The sequence below is a fragment of the Mesoplodon bidens genome, assembly GCF_964165515.1.
Source record: "Mesoplodon bidens genome assembly, chromosome: 2".
NCBI lineage: Eukaryota > Metazoa > Chordata > Mammalia > Artiodactyla > Ziphiidae > Mesoplodon > Mesoplodon bidens.
Window position 1 is genome coordinate 91,117,877 of NC_138177.1, and position 21,017 is coordinate 91,138,893.

Here is a 21,017-nt window from a genome sequence, read left to right on the forward strand (position 1 = left end):
TTTCAAAATAAGTTATTAGGATCAAGAGATTGTGAAAATCTTAAAAACAGTTCCTCCAAGACAAAGGAGTGAAATAAAGGAATAAAAACAAGGGGTCAGATCGATCTGTGGTTTTTTAATTTCTCATATAGATATGTTAGGTATTCCCCTCTTTGTTCTGGTATCTGTTGATTTGCCTAAGTTTGAGTTCTTAAGAAGGAATAGACAAATATAGAATGTCAGCTAGAGTAAAAAAAGTACACATTAAGATGAGAGTAGCAATAAAGCAATAATAGACAACTACTATAAAAACACAATTGTTTAATTTAATTTTATTGTTTGGTATGCATTTTAAAAGAACTAAAAACAGTACAACATGTCCTAAGCAGGAAGTCCAAGTGAGGGCCATTTAGTGAGATTTTCTCGAGGGAAATTTGTAGGTGCAGTCCTTAAAGATTAGTTGAGCTAATTATGTGGTAGTTAAACTGATTTGTTTAGTTGAAATGGCCATTTCCTGGAAACTTTGGAAACTAGAAAGTCAACCAGTAGGGGGCAGCATCAGCTCTTGCTTCCACCTTGATACCCAGGCTCTAAAGGTAGCTCCCAGGAGACACACATCCTTTTAGCCTCTCGCAGAAAATAGGCCTTGAAAGTGATGCAAGTAATAGAGCTACGTGAATGTCTCATTATTATTGTTTTAAAAAAATGTATGCATGTTAATCACTGACTGAGAGTTTTCAAAAAGATACAAATATTGGTATTGGATGATAGGATTATAAGGTCTGTTTTTCCCCCAATTACATTGCTTTTAGTAAGATAGAAGAGAAATATCAACATGTAAATTTAACCATAATTTCTCTAGCTTACACTTGGGTCATGTACCACTCAATTTGTGTTTTAGGTTGTCCATTAAGTCACATGGAGCAACATACAGGGTAAAAGCGCAGGTTCCACAAGTAGACCCAAGAGTGAATCCTGCTGTGCACCCACTGGCTATGTAACCCTGAGAAAATTATCTAACTTCTCTGAGCCTCAGCTTCCTCCCCAGTAAAATGAATATGATAATCATACGTACCTCAGGAGATGGTCCTGAGGATTTAAATTGAGTCATCTTTGTGGAAGGGGTGAACGCCTCTCAAGACAATCTGGCTGGCTCCTAGTAACATCAGTAGAAGTTGACTGCTATTGTTGTCATTAATATTATTCCATAAATGTTTAGCTTTTAAACTGGAAGAAAGAAAGTACTAGCTCATGAACAACACTTTATGGCTTCATTGTTCCTGACAGTAACTCTGCAGTGTGCATATTGTTCTCATTATAATTTTGCCTATTTTTTAACTGTGGAAACTGAGGCACAGCAGGGTGATTCATTTAGTAAAGGGCAGTGCCAGGACACACAGTTCATTCTTTCAATGTGCACACTGCCTTTGTCTTTAACTCACAGGATAAATTAAATTTTACCTGGGAAGAATTAACACACATGCTTCCAAACCATTTAAATAAATCTCTCTCTCTCTCTCAGGCATATCTTCTTATTTGATTTGGCAGTGATTGTATGTAAAAGGAAAGGTGATAACTATGAAATGAAGGAAATAATAGATCTTCAGCAGTATAAAATAGCCAACAATCCTACAACTGATAAAGAAAATAAAAAGGTAAATTCTTGGAAATGAATAACTGTAATTTACTCATAACTTTGACTATTCAAGGAAAGTATGCTAATACATTAATGTGAGAGGCTGCTTATCCATCCAGGTGTTTTTGTTTCTAGAGACTAATTAGAAGCAAGCCTCTGTGAGAAATAATTGGACAGTGCCACAGGTGATAATGATCATCTCTAATGCCCTAATGATCAAGGCAGCAAAATGCACTTGGCATAGCAATTGTTCTAGATATGAAGTTGACTACAGTAATGTTGATTGTTCACAGTTTGTCTGATGATAATGTTATGGGTGGTTTGTGGATGATTATGGTGGTGTGTTAGTGAATTTGGAAACATGATGTTATTAATCAATGATACCTATTAACCTGAGGAATATTAATTTTAACAGTGGTCTTATGGCTTCTACCTCATCCATATCCAAGGACAAAATGGGTTAGAATTTTATTGCAAAACAAAAGATTTAAAGAAAAAGTGGCTGGAACAGTTTGAAATGGCTTTGTGAGTATTTCTACTTTTAAAAGTGCTTTTTTCTACTGCATAAGTTTCTTATGAACAATGAACTACCAATAAACATACTCTAATGTTTGTAGCATGTGTACAGAGGCTGTGAAAACACTGCTCTGAGCATGAGTGCTATGCTATGAGGCTGTCAGCTTGATAACTTTCGTCTCCTGGGAGAGATGTTTTGGTGAATTTCTTCAAGAAAAAGAAAGAGGGAGCTCTAACCTTCTGTTTGACTTTCTTCTCATGGGCATATTTTAATTCTTTAGCTTTTAGCAGCCCCCGAAAATATTAATTATTCTAATGATAAACTTTTAATGTAATTGCCATGTTTTATATATATCTTTAAATTAAGTAGAAATACTCCCAAACACATACACACACGTACATACATACATGCAAATACCTTATTTTTAATAGAAAGATTGATTTGTTCCTCCTGTTTGTTTTTAACTCATTTATTGTTTGAATTCTGGGTAAATTGCTTGACGTATTCAGTGAATGCTTTCAGGGCTTGCCTTCTCTCAGTGTTTTTTCCTTTTATTAAAGTGGAAACTCAACAAAGAGGTGGCAAATAAATCAGACATGTTTAAAAAGGAATGTATACATAGATGTGATTACACAAGGACGTGTCATTATAGGAGTTTCTTTTCAGTTTTGAGGTTCATGGATTAAAAAGTGTATAATGACCCTTGTTATGGAAACATATAGGTCACCCTGAAATTGAAACTGTTACAAAAGGTGAAATTAAGAAAAAACACTTCTGTGATTTGCTTCATATGTATTCTAGCATTATTTACCTTTTGCAGACAAATTCTATCAGATTTTTTGTTTGCTTTCTCCTTTGCTTTGTTTTTGGAAATGCTCATGTTAATATAAAATGGAAATAGGATTAGAATATTTTATTGTAGTTCTGAGGGGAGAAAAATAGAGATTTTCCTTAGATTATTTTCTCTAACACTTTGAGACATAAGATTGTGCAGCTAAAATAGTTTTAAGCTTATAGACAATTCTGGGTTCAGCAATAACCCCTGCCATGGACTGGCTGCATAGTCTTAGCCAATTTGTTTAACCTCTCAGAGCCTCAGTTTCCTCCTCTAAAATAGGGATAATGATATTTTGAATTCCAGATATATGTGTCAAGCAGAATGGTGGCCAGATAGTACAACAGCAATGATATGGTATTGAATTGTAAGTGGTATCTGTTGTTATCACTATTATTAATATTGTTTTGTATTTAGGATCCTAATATACCTATAGGGACTTATAAATTCAGAGGACATCTTCCAGTATACTATTGTAGTTTTTAGAATTTATTGTTATTGATTATAATAATTAAAAGACCTTAGTAATTGTATGCATCAATAAAATGGCTATTCTACAGGGACCTTTTTGGTTTGGGTCACAAGTGAGGAAGTTGGTGACCTCCACCCAGTCTCTGATGAATTGTGGGCTACATCATAAACCTAGTGTGCTGTTTTAGTGAGGTTTCAAGTGATGGGCAATATTTGGACTTGAGCAGTTGGGAATGGAGTGACAGGATGCTGGGGTTGCTGATAATATGCAAAGGCAGAGCTGATCTCACACCTTTGCTCTTGTGGGAAGGATGCTAGGTTGGTATTTTCTTACGGGTTCTGTTCATATGATCCTTACATGAGTGAAGGAATTTCTGTAGAGGAGGGAAGTTAAATTTGTTGTCCAGAGTAGGTAGGCTCCTTGGACTGTATTGATAGGTGCATCACTTACTATTTTGTTCACTTGCCATAAATCAAGCAGCTAAACTCTGGATGCAAGAGACTCAACAAAATGGATGCTTGTCTCTCTTTTTCATGGAAAAGAATCTGGGGTAGGTAGACAAGGGGTGGGTTGGGATCTCTGGGGTATTGCCAGGAACCCAGGCGCAGATCTTCCTGCTCTGCCATTGTCAGCATGGCTTCTGTCCTCAAGGTTGGTCACATGTTGTCCAAGATGGCTGCTGGAGCTCTAGCTATATAATCTACATTCTAGGCAGCAGAAGGTGATCCTCATTTTTAAGGATTCTTTGCAGAAATGCTACAACTTCTGTTACATAATACTAACCAGAACTTAGTCGTGTGGCCACATCTGACAAGGGAGCCGAGAAATGCCATCTTCATTCTGGGCAGGATTATGCTTGGCTATGAATCAAGGTTCTCCTATTATGGAAGAAAGGAGAAATGGGTAGCTGTATGCAACTATCAGTCGCTGCCTTACAGGTATATACATAAGGGAAGAGTATGGGTAGCTTTAAGTTGTTCCATCACAGGAAAGATGGCTGTACCACACACAGGGAAACTGGGTGGGGTTCTTCATCTTTGAGCCTTATCCAAGCACCTCAACAATGTAATTAAACATCCATTAAACTCTGTTTGTATTTTAGAGTTCCACTGACTTGCCCATGCAGATGGTGAGAGGGTAGAAGTACCTTTCTTGGAGAATTGCTCAAAGTCAAAGTTGAGGGCTTCTTTAAGCAGGGATTATGCCATGTATGGCATGTAAATTAAAATTAGGCAAAATAAAACTAGGGTTTTATTCGAGCATCAGAATACCCCATTATTTTATTTCCTCCTTTCTCTTTTGAAGCTTGTTATGCAGGAAAGTCCTGCTTCCAACTTTGTAAGACAGGTCTTGCTTGTCTTGTGCTCAGGAAAGTAGAATAATCTAAGTAAGTCCTGAAGCTTAAGACTTTGCCTATGGCTCAAATTTTGCTATTTTATCCATTATCTAAAGTTCAAGTACTCTTAGTCTATAAGCCATAGAGAAAAAGAAAACTGAGAAATCCTGCAGCATTCATGACAATACATGATAAACAGTAAGACTTGTGTCTCGCCACAGACCAGCTTCTTCCAGTCTCTTTGGCATTAACAGGGGCCCTGTAAGTCCCCCTAGAGCATTCTGGAGTGTTGCTTTAAGGACCTGTGAAAAGGAAAGGGAGGCATTTGTGGGAGGGGGGCAGGAAATCAAGGGAGGTGATATTTTAAGACTGATGAAATGCTTGCCAGTTCTATTTACAGAAGATGGCAATTCTGCTGTTTATAGGATGGTTGGATCATTTTTATTTTAAAAAATTTGCAAATCACCTTTAAGGAGTTTAGAATGCTGCTCTTAATTTAGACTATTATAATGGACCATAGAAAAGCATGAATACCAATAAACAGTAAGTATCCGGTAAACTCAAATCTCCCCAGAGGTGACCTAAATCTCAACCTCTGTCCTTCCCAAGCACACCCCAGTCCCCACTCAGTAGCCCTATTCTCTGAGCTTCTTTGGCCGTAGCCACTTCCAACATTATCTGCAGTGGACCACATAAACTTGGCAAACCTCCGGAAGAAAGGCTTCACAGAGAGAAAAGCAGCAGTGACCCACTTGGATAGGGGAGGAAGAAGGATGTCTTCTTTTCTTTTTTCCCTGTGAGAAGAAGTGGTAGCAAGACTGATTGCTCTTGAGGTTGTTTGAACAGTTTTTGAGCCAAATAATGTTCAAGAGCTATAGTTCTGGGGATCCCACTCTAAAAAATACATTTAGATCTTTAAAAGCCTGATTGATACACATTATTTATTCTTATTTATTTTCAAAAGGGCTTTTTGTCACTGTTTCCCACAGTTCCATTTAGTTATCTTTGAAATAGGATGGCAAATGTTATTTTATTAGCTTAGGCTAGTTTTCATAATGATGTTGGAAAGTGTGGATTGTGAACATTGCCCATAGCAATGTTCAAAATATTGTTAGGAAGCTATGGATGTGTTTCCCCCAAATCCCTTAAATCAAGTGTTTTTAATGTTTTCTCCTGTTAGATTTAAATTGATAAACATGTCATACCCATTTTAAAGCTCAGGAAGCTAGCAATGGCAGGAGTATTTCAGCACATTTGTACAAGTTCAGTGCTATATCATTTACAATAGAGTTCAAGATCTTAGCTCACAGCATTTTTTTTAACCAGGAAGGTGCTAAAATAAGCACCTGGACTCAAATCCTGTTATCTAAAACTGGAATCAGGTTTCTTTTCTTTTCTTTTTTTTTTTTTTTTCTTTTTTTCACTGTGACTAGGACCTGGAGGATCAGACAGTGTCCTTAAGTTTTCTAGAAATAAGCCAGAGCTGGGTAAAATAAAGAAATTGAGTAATAAAATAATACGATTTTTAAAAGGAAAAGTTAGAGAAAGAAAAAGTAGAACAGGGGCAAAAAAGCATTGCATATGGTAGCAAGTGGCAGGTTTTGAACCAGCCTCTGTAGTATTTATTGAAGGGAACTGAAAGGCCCTTTTGCCTGGAATTTCTTCTGACTGACTTGACCCAATTCTTGAAATTCTAACAATTTATATTTAGTCCCTTGAATAAAGAAAGCCCCCTTGAAGATGCATATACCATTATTACCACTCTAAGATTTCTTCACTGTGTGCCACATGCCAGGCACAGTGCCACATGGCTTACCTAAGGAAAAATAGCATAGAGACCATTAACGTCTGCTAAAATACGAGCCCAGGATATATATCTGTTAGCTGCTAAGACTAGTGGGAGGGGGGAGAAGAGAAGGAAAAGGGGGTATGGAAATTCTAGAGCTGGGGAGGGGCTCTGGGACCAGGCTGCCTTGTCATCTGGAGGTGCAGCCCCTGAGCTTCGTTTCCTAGGATGAACCCCTGAAAAGGAGCGCTCTCCAAGTGGGGTGAGGGAGGGGCGGGAATGCAGCCATGAAACTCCACAAATCACGTTTAATCTGAGCCACAGTGTGTCTTTCTAATTTATTCCCCATTTACTTCCAGAAGGAATTTGAGGTCACTCACCATAGAAAGCACACATGCCACAGAATTAAAAAGAAAAATTTAAATAATCAGAGGTCAAACAGAACAATGTTTCAAAGCATTCTCCGCAGACTCAGGCTCCACTAGATAAGAACGTTTTCTTGAAATTCGCCTCCTGGAGTTTGAATATGAAAGCAAAGAGTATGTTTTTTACATTTTAAATATAAAATTATATTTTATCCAGTATAATTTGTTTTAATCTAAAGGTATTGCCCAGAGATTCTGAATACCAGAGGGGTAATTATCAGAGGAAATTGCATTTATTCTCCCAATATTTACTAAGCACTTGCTTTGTTGCCAGACGCTATTGGAAGCCCTGGCCATATAGCACTGAGGGAGCTATTGCAATTGAATTTAATTACTGTAGCTTCTAAATATAATATATAGTGGATTGTATTTCAAGACTGAACTCTTAATATTTCTATCCAAATAGTCTCTGCCTCCCAATCCCATCTATTCAAGTATAATTAGATGGAGGGCCAAGATTTGCCTTTTCCCTCCACATATAATCAGTTTCTCACCAATCTCTGCAGATTAAATCTGACCACTTGCTTGTAATCTTCACCCTCACCTCCCTGGTTTAAGCCTTCCACATCTCTGATTAGCTTCTGCATTCCCTGCCCCCTCCTTACCAGTCCATTCTTCAAGAAGCATCCAGGGTGATCTGCTGTGTCCTGCCCTACTTAAGACCCTTTGTTGGCTATTTACTGCACTCCGTATAATATCAAAATTCTTACCAGGACCTCAGAAGGCCCTACATGGTTTTATCCCACCCATCTCTTCAGCCACAGCACACACCTGTTTGCTGTAGTTAGATTGAGTACATTTCAGTTTTTGGAGAATATGCACAGGCCTCAGGCATTCAACCGTGAGGTTTCCTTACCAGGATGGTCTTTCCTCTTGCTCCTTGGGTAGCTGCTTCTTTATCCTACTGATCTTGACTTTAAATATCACTTTGTGAGAGAGATCTCTCCTGACCACTATGCTAAATGAGTAACCTCACTTCCCTAGTATTCTCTCACAATTGTAATTATATGGCCAGACAAAAATTATCCAAGTTTAGTGTTTATAGCCTTCCCGAGACCCGACAATCCCCTCCTTGTTAAAGATAATCTATTATTTGCCTACTCTATTTTACCTGTCTTTCTCCTCCAAAAGAGTAAGGATTCTTTATTGCTTATTAGGAGAGAAGCTAAATTGAACTATTGAATACATAGATAATGTTGGGAGAAGGGAAAAAGAAAGCTTCATGGGTCTGGGAATGCAAAGAAAGTTTTGGGTTTTGATATGAGTGAGGCTCTGGAATAGCTATGGGCTCTGAGGGGTTTGGAAAGGGGAAAAGGGACTTTTGAAATGCATTTCTGTAGACTCTGAATTATATCCTTTTGATGTTCTTTGAAATGCTAAGTAAAGAATGAAATTGCCATTTGGTTATTTGGTTGCCCTATGTGTACCTTTAATGCCCCAAGGCCGAGCTGCCTGGGCCCTTGGATTGAGGGCATTACCATTAGATCTACCTGTCTATTTCACGGCTATTCTCCCAGTGGACTAAAAACACCAGGAGGGCAGGGATCTTGTCAATGCTATTCACATGCATGATCAATCCTAGCACAGTGCCTGGCACATCGTAGATAATCATATTTTTATTGTAAATCTGAAATTCTACTCTTAAGTTTTCTGACAATAAGGTCAATTAAAAAAAAAGATGAATTAGGAAATTCTTATTGTCTCACAAAATAATACAACAGTCCTTGAGGGAAAGAAACTTTCACTGGTATGATAAGAAGGCATTATAATGTGGATCCTTAAGTAAGAGATACAGAAAAACATGTTTTCCACGAGCAGCATTAGATTTTTTTGAAGTTCTAGAAGTTGATGTCATATATTATTTTTTTTCTTAAATTAACCCTCAAAAATGAGGTTGCAATTTTTTAAAGGCATTTTTGTAGACACCTACCTGATGCTTCCAGGTTATGTTTCTTTTTGTCCATCTAGGTATGTTTCTTTTTGGCAGTCTGACTCGATGCTTAGATGAACTTAGAGAACCAAGCAGGATGGCTAATTTTCACATCACCTAGATTCTTTCAAGTAATATTGATCTAATCTGTACTTCTGCTAAAAACTACAGAACAATATGCAAATCGTGGACCTCCTTGCCTCTAGGAGATGTAGGGGATATAGAACTTAGACTGGTTCTAAGGTCTGAGGTGCTCAAAGCCACCTACTTCCTCATATTTCTCTCTGTCCACACTCCCGATTCCTGAGCTGCTCAATTTTTTTCCGCCTGTCAGACTCAGAAGAGCAGCTCTGCTTCTTCTCTGTTTTGCCCCTGAAGTCCAATCAGCGTCTACATGTTGTGATACTGATGGGCGTCACAAGGGAGACTCATTTCACGTGCCTGTTCCCTCTCCCATTTCCCTGGTCTCCTTAACACCCTCAGTGACACCTGGAGTGTGACCCTCCCCACCGTATGTTGCTCCCTGCAGTGGACCAGGACCTGACCTCACTGTTTCTCCTCTGGGGGGTGGCTGGTCAGGCCAGAGAGAGGGTGCCTCCCCTAGCCATCCCTGGATTTGGAGGGATAAAGCTGTGTTGTGTTACACATCAATTCAGGGTTAAAAAATCTGGTGAGTGTCTCAAGAGAAGTGGTCGTTGTTTTTGTTTGATGAGAGACCCATGCTTATGATGTCAAAGGTTTGGCAGCAGATTTGACATTCTATTGTGCAAATTTAAAAGACTGACTTTATGCGACTTCCCTGGTGGTCCAGTGGCTAAGACTCTATGCTCCCAATGCAGGGGGCCCAGGTTCAATCCCTGGTCAGGGAACTAGATCCCACATGCATGCCTCAACTAAGGGTTCACATGCTGCAGCTAAAGATCCCGCATGCTGCAACTAAAGATCCTGTACGCGGCAACGAAGACCTGTGTGCCGCAGCTAAGACCCGGCGCAGCTAAATAAATAAATAAGTAAGTAATACATAAGTAAATAAAAAAAATAGACTGACTTTATTTATATTTTTGCCTAGATGGAGATTCCCCCAATATCTACATGAAGCTAAATCAGAAAATTCTATAGCAAGCCCAAACTACTGCTGCTCTGGCTACTACTGCCAGTACTACTAGGATAATGGTACTACTGCTTCTCTCTCCTCTTCCTTTCCCTTCCTCTCCCTCCTCTTGTTTGTCTTCTTCGTTAGGAGATCCGTTGGGATCTTCTCAAATATATAAATAAGTACCTGTTGAGACTGTGAATTCCATCTCGTAGAACAGGGTCCAGAAAGTAAACATTTTCAGCTTTGTGAACCATATGGTCTCTGTCACAACTACTCAAGTCTATCATAGTAATAATACAGCCATAGATAGTACATAAATGAGTGAGTGTGGTGTATTCCAGTAAGATAGGTTGTGGGCTGTAGTTAGCGACCCCTGCCTTACAGAAGAGAGATGATGATTCAGGCCTAGGGAATGTAGTGAGTTATGTGTTGCCACAAAAGGATCTCAGCTATACTGGTGCCATGCTGTGGCTTTTTGTAGAAGTGTGATTTTCTCACTAGCACTAATTCCTGTTTAGGTCATCATGATGATTTAGCCTCAAAATGTTCTCTACTCCACCAAAACCAGAACAAAAATACCTGGATGAATTATATGTATTTGGCATTATTTTGTACTGACCAGTTGAATATCAAAAATGCCATTCAGGTATCTGGTTTCATTAAGTTTTATTATGTGGTTTATTGGAAAGCACTATGAGACCCCAAGAATCCAGTCCAGTAGCAACAACATGGTAAACTTGTCTCTACTCAATAGTTGACCACATCAGCAAGGATAGTTTTCTAGTCAGTGATGGCTCTTTGTGCTCTTGAAGCATTTTCTTCTTACCAGTAATGACACTTGTGCCTGTTATTTACCCTGAAATTCCCTCTTTGGAGAGCACACTGAGGAAGATTAGAAGGGGTGAAGGAAGGCTATGGTGGTGTCAAGAGTTGGTCCAAGGGTGAGCCTTCCTGGATGAGCTATGGTGGGGGGGTGACATTTGACTATAATGACATCTGCTTTGGCATTTTCTCAGTGTCCAAAGCCCATCAGTGTCTACTTGGAAACTGGTAACCTTACAGGCATAATTAACAAAGTATCAATCCATAAAGCATCTCTGAATTTGTCTGCCCACATGCTTTTTTGTTTTTTTGGAGAAATTATTCACTCTAAAAACAACCTTTTATTCATTCTCCTTAAAAGGATTTCACTACCAGTTTTTAATACAAAGAATTTGTTTATGGATATGAAATCCATGCCGACACGATCCATCGCCCCCAGGCTGTGCTGAGCCTCATGCTACTGACCTATTCACGTTAATCTCCCAAGTTGAAGCCAGCACAACTCTCCCTGAATCTAATGTATTGTCTATAACCTTTCAAAATTGGCAGTTAAGTCAGTATAGGGAACTAAACCACAGTTTCCTGGCAGCAATAAAAGGAAGTAGGACACGGGACAGTGCTCAGAAAAATCACAGCTGTCATAAAATGGAGTTTTTCAGTAGCCTGTTTGATCCAGAAACATGCCAAAGCATTGCATGCATGACAAAGCATTAGTAAATATTAAATACTATTCTTGTTCTGTTATTGCCTAGTGGAGATCAACCTCTCTCCTTTTTTTCAGCTTATATTTAATACTTATCTGACATTTTTCTGGCATTCCTGAGCGTGCTTATAAGGAAGGAGAAGCCATGGGCAGAAGGAAGAATGAAGGATAGATATCAAAATTTCCATCAGCAAACAAGCATTACTCTGGTTAAAACTAAATGCAGATAAAATTCAGCTGAATTAGTGTTGGTGTCCCTGAGCTTTTATAACAGAGCCTTTGATTCATTGTGTGTGTGTGTGTGTGTGTGTGTGTGTGTGTTTGTGTTTTCTTCTTCGTATATGAGAACAGTAACAGTGCAAGCAGGAGAGTTTAACTGGGCAGTGATGGTCACTGCTGTCTCCAGCTTGTCTGGGTTATGTAGAAGTTAACACAAACAATAGTTTGTTTTGGAGCCGTTTGTTGTAGTGAGTCAACTATGTATATGGTTTCCTCTAAGAAAATGACATAATCAGTGAATTCTATAATAGTAAGCCAGCTTTAATTTATAAGTCTAAACCTAATATTACAGTTAATGTCACATGTACTACTTTTAAGATATTTCTTGATAAGAAATTGTTAGGTCACAGGCATGATTACTTTGGGCTACACAATACAAAATAAGCTGCAGTTGAAGGTTGGCCATCCTTACAATGGGAACAATGAGAGAAACTTCAGTTTTCTTCTTCATGGGATAGTAAGCAGTAGCAGTCTGGTTGAAGAGATAAGAAAGTCACACTTGAAACAATTACTGAATGAGACTGAATATTGTATATCTGTATTCATTTATTTTTTTGTGTATTTATTGAGCATCCCGTACATGCCCAGGAACTATTCTAGGCACTAAGAATATAATGATGAATAAGACAAGTTCTTTTCTCTCACTGAGTTTACATTCTAACAAGGCTTATATTTTCAAGTCAGCATTATAATGTCAATGCAAAACAGTGATAAATTGCAAGGTACATGAAATAGTTTATACCACTCATTATTTTGATGTAAGGAGAATGGAATTGGACATTTGAACATAGAAAAATCCAATGCATGTGATGCTCTCGGGCAAATTTGTAAAGAGTTATTGGCCCTCTGGGGATCTAAGGAAGGCATTTGCACTGAAGCCTTTTCCTTTTAATTTAGGAAACGTAAGCTGTTGTAGGTTAAGTATGTGCATGTTTTACTTAAAATAATTAGGAAAAATATCATTTACCACTGATACGTAATTTAGAAAAATTAATTTCTTCAAGGTGGTTTTTCTCCCGTTTATTCTGAATGCCAGTTTGTAATAATCAAGATCTTAAAAAACTGTAATGTTTTATGAACTCATAAACACTCTGAAGAGGTGTTTAATGTTCCTTTATTCCAACATCTGAGCCTTTTCCTACAACTTCTTTCTAATTGTAGCCTGTGCTTGAGTGCCTCTCGTGATGAGGAACTTACTACCTCTGGAATTATTTGCTCCATCTTTGTTTAGCTTTGACTGTAGAGAATTCTTCCTTACAATGAATTGAAACATGTCTATTCAAGTATAACTTCCTAACGTCCCTTCTTGGGCCCAAATAGGACATGTCTTAACTCTTTCCCTTATATAGTAACCCTTCAGATATTCGAGAATAGCTCTTCTCCAAGTCCATGTTTTAAACATACTTTCCCTTTGAATAAATGAAGAGAAACTTTGGGAGAATTCTTTCATTAACTAGTTGAGTAGAATGCTAATCTGATCAGATAAAGGTATGGGTAGATTGAACGTTTAATGTCAGTCTAATATTATAGGCAAGGTATGATGCTAGCTGCTATCATTCCCACAAAAAGGTAAATGAGACAATTTTAATTTTCAAGGTGTTCAGAAATAAGTTTGGGGACTTCTGACTGAATTGTGCATGACAATTTTTTTTTTGATTCTGAGTATTATAAAGAAGATTTCAGGTTTTAATTCCTTCATGTTAGAGCATTTAGAGTCTGGTAGCATATAGGGATAATTCTTTACTCTTATATGGTGCTTTATAGTTTCCAAAGTGTTTTTGGATAATACCTTATTTGATTATTAAGGAGTTTTGTGAGATAGCTAGGGAGATATTATCTTTAACATAGAGTCGAAAAATAGAGAAGAGATTAAGTATTTTGTGTGTGTTTTTCAGTAAGTGAAAAAGAGACTGGTCTTGAATCTCAGTCCAGAGCTTTTCCCCTGCTGTCTCATTTATAGGAAGAATACCTACCATTGTTCTGCAGAGATGAAAGTTTCCATCAGTTTGTTTTATAAGCAAGAGGTATTCATGTGTAGTATATTCACACACTCAATGAAAAATATAATTTAGAACTTAATTACTTTCTACTTATTTTTTAGTGATGCCGTAAGAGTTGGTTATCTTGATGGAATCAAGTAGTAAACAGCATTGAATATATTAACAGTAAGGATGATTTGGGCTTCAAAGAATTTCCTTAGAGTAAAATAAATTGTCTTAATTTACAAGTTAATTAATAGCAAAATTTTTGGTCACCTTATCATAGGATTGAGCCTAATATGGTTTATGCAAAGACTTGATTTTGTTTGATTTGATGGTATCTGCATTATGTGATTTTAGTCTCAAAGTTTAAATTCCCTTTTTAGAGGTAAAAGAATTGGGGAGGAGAAGGCTCATGGTCTGAGACTAAGCCCTGGCCAGTTCTCAAGGTGGATTAAGTTGAGTTCTAAATCAATATGTGTGTGTGTTTTCGTCCAGTACTTAGGTAACAGTGGCTGTGTATTACATAAGTCACTGGAGGTATGAACGCAGTGTGAAAACCCTGTCATTTTTCTCCTTCAGGATAAACTTTGGACTACCATTGAATAGCTTCTTCTTCCTGGGGAGAGCCAGATTTGAAGTTATCTGGACCATGTGTTTGACCTGTCTGTAGCTTATTAGAATAGCGGGCTTTCTTCTAAACATCTTTCTCCGAGGAAACACTGAGATTTGGGAGCTCAGATTATCTGCCTCAAAAGTGATTAGAATATTCCAGTGGTCAATGGGTTTAGTTTAATTGTTTAGTCCAATCCACATCTTTATATTTGTAACATCATTGTCTACACAAAGCAGCCAGCCCTTTGAAAAAAAAAAGGAAGGTAATTTCAAAAGTCACAAATGCCCTAAATTAATGGGCTCCGTAAATTTAAAAATTCATAAAAAATAATGCTGTCTTATTTAACAAAGTTTGTTAGAGTAAACAAACAAAAAAACCTTCTGTATTTATTATTCTTTCAGTCCTTCCTTGCTTCAATCCCATAAGGGAATTAACATTTTCTGACATTAACATTCTATTCCAAGCACAATGCTATATGCTTTTGATATTTGTCTCATAAATCTTCCCAAAACTCATGAGGGGGGTAGTTATCTCTGTTTGTACAAATAAGAAAACTAAGGAACAGAGATATAAGTAACCTGCCTGAGCCACACAGCTCATGATGGAGTTGAGATCCCAGCCATGCTCCTTTCAGCCTACGAGGTCCATGTCCCAGGATGTGCTTTCCGCATTCTTTTCTCCAAAGAGTTTCTTGCCCAATGGCTAGTAAGGAATAAACCTGATGTTTTATTAAACCCAGTTTTTCTATCTTCCAACCTTAAACTGCAGAATTCCTGTATTTTTCCTTGTTTCTTTTCTCCCTGGATAGCAAGAGCAGCCAGAAATAAAATTCTCTCATCTATTATCGTACACCAAATTTGCTTTATGTAGTCTTTGACTAATGACTCGTTGGTCAGAATCTACTCAGGGATCTGTTCTCTGATAGCACATTAATAATATATATGCATTAAGGCTCCTTCTCAGAGAATATTTGAGCTTTGACATATCGAACACCAGCGTCTTAAATTAAAGCTGTTGCTGTCCATGCATTTTAAAAACTAGATGGCTTGGAAATAGTGTTTCATACATAACAAAATAGACCTGATGTCATATGTAGTTTACTAAGGCGAAACTACTCCTCGCCTGTTTAATTGTGGTCGGGGTTTGAATTGCATTTTCTAATTATCATGTCCTAAACATCTTTCAGAGTGAGAAAAAACTAAACTCTTTTGCAGGGCTTTGATTTACTAGAAAAAACACTGTAGAGCAACCTAATGGATTTTCCACATACCACGGAGACCAGGAATGATGAATTAGAAACTGTTCTGACTCCTTCAAGATAGGAAGTAGCAAGATTAAAATGATGCTTGGTGACAATGATGACTCTGTACGTTGAGCCCTAGACTTGCATTAGTGTCTTTTGTTTTTCAAACACGTTTTTATCTAGTTATATAGCTCAGCATTCTTTTGGCTTGTGGCATTAGACTTGTGCAAGATGATAAGTAGTTCTGTGCTAAGCCTTTTCCTCAGTACAGCTGATTTGGGGACATTTTGTGTTTTTCTCCTATGCACATTTCTACATATACATATTTATGTATGTACATAATACATATACGTGAGACTCTCCTTGTGAAGATTTTTCTTCAGAGCAGTGTAATAAAGAGCCGTATATTTGGAACCACAGAGGTCAGGAGCAATACCCATCCCCCTGTAACCTCAGCAATTTTATAGATAGAGCAATTAACAGATTATGTTTTTTTTTTTTTTCTTTAAATGTCTATGTACTGGATGGCTTCAGAATTTGTATCCATTTGGACCCGGGGTAACGTTGTCTACAGAGGTACTTGCCCCAAACCACAGGAGTAGCAAACAGAGGAACTAGACTAGATCCCAGGTCCTTTAATTCCTGGCGATTCTTCTTCTTCCAAGGCAAATCTTTTATCAGCAGGTTCCTTTTTCATAAAATGGGCGAGTCTACCTCTTTCCCCAATATCCTTACCATGAAAAGCTGCAAATCCACTATCTAGGGACCTGTGGACTTGGGGTAGAGAGGAAAACTCAACCATCTTCCAGTGGATATCAGCAACGGGACCCATTATCGCACTGTCTATTTGGCATTAATACATTGCTCACCACTGACACTGCAGATTTATTTTCATCAGGGCACTCCTGACTCCTGAACACTTGACACCACTATGAAATGTTATAATTGCAGAACAGAGTGAGCCCAAAGTGAATTGGAAATTTAATTAAACTTCTTGCTTGTTTAATTGTTTAATGTGTTGCACAGTCCAACTTGCAATTCCATATTCAATTATAATGAAACTCCCCTTAGACTGAATTTATTTGGGGTTTTAAAAATGATTCTAAAAGGGTATTGATGCTTTAAGAGATGCCTTGGTTTTATAAAATTTCAAGAGATTGAGTGTTTTAGTATTAGGTTTGTATTGACTCTTGTTATTGACACAAGTCTAAACGTGCAAAGCCCACAAAGGCTAAATCCCATGGGCTTATGTTTAATTTAAAATATGGCTTGCTGGCCATTTTGAATATACTAGGTAGGTTGACAATCTGAATATCTGACTGATTGGGGGAAATAGTCAAATATTAATTTTAATTGTTTATTAGTAGACTATTTGCAATTAGTTTTTAAATTCATTTGTAAAGTGAGAATTCACATTTATGTAAAGTTGCCAATAAACCTGATTTCATAAAGGTGTTTAGAGGTTAAATGCCTAGTGATTAATTTAGTAGTATGCTTTAGTAGTATTTTTAATAATTTGGAGGAAAGGTAAGGCATCTGAGGATAATGTTGATGATGAATAGTAAAGAGGGTTTAAAGATTCTGAGAATTAATTTGGAGATCATATTCATCATCCTAAAAACAGAATAGGAACCAAAGGGAGAAGACATTTTGGTGGAATTCAGAGTGCTGGACAAAGAGAAGATAGATAAGGCAGGATCCGAGTCCAACCACTGACTTTGCCAAGGGACCCAGGCAAGACTCTTTCCTTCTCTGGGACTTAATTCATTCACTAGTTAAAAGAGAGACAGGAATGTTTGTGATCTATTTTTTTCCTTCACCACTAGAAAATTCGCTCTTATGTATGACTCTGTATAGTCTCTTTGTTGAATATGTTGAAGCCTTGTGAAAGGCAAAAGAAGGTGTGGGAAGTGTGGAAGCTAATTGTGATACAAAAATAATAGTGGAATCTCATCCTCTTTTATTTCTGCACAACCAGTTATGACATTTTCCTCTTGTGCTTGTTCTCTTTTGCTTCTCCAAATTACATTAAACAGTTATTACTCTGTGTGTGTGTATGTGTATATGTGTGTGTTTACAAGAACATGCATGAATGCACATACTGGACAATGATAATGTGGTCCCTCTGAGAAGATTGGTGCTTTCATGCCCTAACGGTGATAATATACTTTAAATTCTGTGTACTTATCCTGTAAGCCATCAGGAAAATTCACTAAGTGGGCTTTGGTCCATCTGTGGAATTATAATGATGATAAGGTAATACTCAAAAGTAGTGTAATTAGTTTAATTATAAATGAAGGCATTGCCTACACTCAAAACCTCAATAAAGAAATCAGGTTGATAGTCTGTGCTGATTCAGTAGAACACATCAACTTGCCAAGCCAAAGAAATTAACTGTGAACCCTTGATCAAAAAACACAGATAGTGTATGATCCAGGAAACTTGATTACTCTTCGTTTTTAGTGAGGAAGGCTTTTTGATATTAAAAGCACAAGAAGCCAGAGAATTAGTACATAGAGAATTGATTGATTACTTTAATCAGTGACTTCTTCAAAGGCAGTTCTGAGACATAACTGGGGAAACTGAAGTGAGCCAACTGGCCGTTAGCGGTCAGTACTGCTCCGTGGGAAGGATGTGTGTTGTGCGCCTTTGCGATCAGAGCTCAGAGAGACTTTCTGGAGAATTGTGGCTTGTCGTGTGAGGATCAGATCTGAGTCGAGTTTAATAAAATCTGCTTTGGAGTGATTTGTTTATCTTCTGTGAGCGGTTCTTTTTCTTTTTTTAAAATGGATTTATTTATCTATTTAAATGTGTACTCCTCTACTGCTTTTTCTCATCTGAACCAAAAGCACTTTGCAAATATCAGAGCTCAGATTTTAAAAAGATCATTGATTTTTTTCAACTGTCCTGAAGGTAGGCTGTCACACATCATCATTTATTTCTGAGAGAGGGATATTGATAGCATAATATTAAAATCTTTCATTAAAGATTTTTTTTTTTTTGTCCAGCAATAACCTAAATTCAAAGGAGTTTTGTGTTTGCCTTCATCTATCAGAATTGCTATTTAAAAGTACATACTTCCCAGGGCAGTATAGTTATCTTGTTACTATAAGGAAAAGAAATAATGTGTCAATAAAAATTGTCATTGACTGAAAACATTCCTGTGGGATAACCAAATAGTTGAAACAGGCTCTGATTAGCTATTGAAATCTGCCCAGTATGACCAGCGTTTGGTGTGAAGTCAGTAAACCCTCAGGATCCTGTCAACTTACTCCAGTGTGCCTCCCCTGCTTTTCTTCACTTTATGTCCTTTACTTCTATTTACTTTTCACCATCTATAAGAAAAGCTCAGTTTAGGTAGCAGCCATCTTTGATTCAGAAAACCATTTGCGAGGTTAAGACCCTGCCCAGTGATGACACCAGTCATGTGGAATCAAGAGGAGGGAAAACATGGAGAAGTCTTTATCATGTCTTTTAAGCTACCGTTAGCCTCTTAACTGGTCTCCTGGCTGCGAGCATAGCCACCTAGAAGTTCCCAGTGGGCTTTGCAAGGGTGACCTTTCTAAATTGCCCATCTCCAATATGGCATTCCTCTCTCTTGTTGGATTTATCTTTCATTTTGACTCCTATTTTCACTCCTGATGTCACTGTCTTAGCTTAGATCTTCGGACTCTTCTACCTAGCCTGTTGCAGTGGTCTCCAAAGCTGTCTTCCCACCTGTGGTCTCACCCTCTCCACAACATGGCTGCCAGTTTTCTTTCTAACATGCAAACATAATCTGATTATCTGTGTACAGTCCTTTAGTTGTCTTATTGCCCACAGAAAAATATCAGATTCCCAGAGAAGGCACAGATGGCATCTACAGTCTGGCTCGTGCCCAGGTCCAGCCTCGTTTTTGACCATATCCAGTGCTGCAAGCAGACTGAATTCCTGGGAGCTGCCAGAACATGCTTGGCTCCTTTATTCCTCTAGGCCTTTGATCACAGTATTCTTTACTGGCCTGGGACCTATTCCCTCCTGAGGTCTGCCAGGGAATACCTTTTCATCTTTCAAGACTCAGATCTCAGGCAGTTGCTCTCTTTTCATGCTCTCATGCCTTCTTCCACCCGCACCTGTACTATAGGATCGACCAATCTCTTCTTTATTTGCCACCATATCTTATACCTTTGGGGAATACTTTATTAGATTTACTTCTTTTTTGTGTCTTTATCTTCATCCTGGTTTGAAAGGACCTTTAGGCCAGGGGCCATGCACTTTCTTTCCCCAGCACAGTGCTTGATATATATTAGGCATTTAATAAATAGTTGTTGAATAAAAGAATGACTAGAGCGTCTGAGTAACAATAAAGTGTAAGTTTCACATGATTTGAAATAAAGCACAGATCATATGGGCTACAGTGATCTGGGAAAGTCTTAAAGAAAAGGTGAGGACCAAACTACAGAGATAGACAGGATTTGGAGTGGGGGGAAGAAAGAAGGATATTCATGACCAGGAATTATAATTTAGAGCTGAGGCTGAAGTGAGATAAATGACTCCTTTGAGCTTATGATAGGATACTACTGCTGGAGATGTAATTTTCTGATTTAAGATATTTCAGTTGCTCTTCCTAACCTACATAGTAATTTCTAAATCCCTTAGGGTTGGGTAGTCTTTAAGAGTCAAATCAGAACTCAGCCCATTAATAGCTTCATGACCTTAGCCATGAACTTTTCTGAGCCTCAATTAGAAAATCACAAAATGGAGACATCATACCTACCTCAGTGTTTGTTGTAACATTTAAATAAAATAACGGTATTCACCACTTCTGTATTTATCATGTGTCAGGCACAGTGCAGGGACCCCCCCTTTTTTTTTACTGGAGTATAAAAATTGATTTCCAGTGTTGTGTAACTAAATTAGCACAATAGAAATTGTGTTAATTTCTGTTATATAGCAAAGTGATTCAGTTATACATATATACCCTCTTTTTTTTAATATTCTCTTCCACTGTGTTTTATCATAGGATATTGAGTATAGTTCTCTGTGCTAAACAACAAGTAGGACCTTGTTGTTTATCTATTCTATATGTAATAGCTTACATCTGCTAACCCCAACCTCCCACTCCATCCCTTCCCCAACCTCGCTTACCCTTGGCAACCACAAGTCTGTTCTTTATCTCCATGAGTCTGTTTCTGTTTCATAGATAGGTTCATTTGTGTCATATTTTAGATTCTACATAAAAGTGATAAGGTATTTGTCTTTCTCTTTCTGACTTACTTCACTTAGTATGATAATCTCTAGTTGCATCCATGTTGCTGCAAATGGCATTATTTCATTTTTCATGGCTGAGTAGTATTCCATTATATATATATACCACATCTTCT

General features: G+C 37.7%; 1 protein-coding gene across 1 annotated transcript in view; it reads left to right on the forward strand.

Moving 5' to 3' along the window:
- VAV3 (vav guanine nucleotide exchange factor 3) overlaps window positions 1-21,017 on the forward strand; it is a 407,347-nt gene that overhangs the window by 213,693 nt on the left and 172,637 nt on the right. Inside the window, exons 14-15 of the mRNA XM_081216948.1 lie at window positions 1,502-1,634; window positions 2,031-2,140. Of these exons, the coding sequence (XP_081073074.1) occupies window positions 1,502-1,634; window positions 2,031-2,140 (243 nt within the window). The remainder of the gene's footprint in view (window positions 1-1,501; window positions 1,635-2,030; window positions 2,141-21,017) is intronic.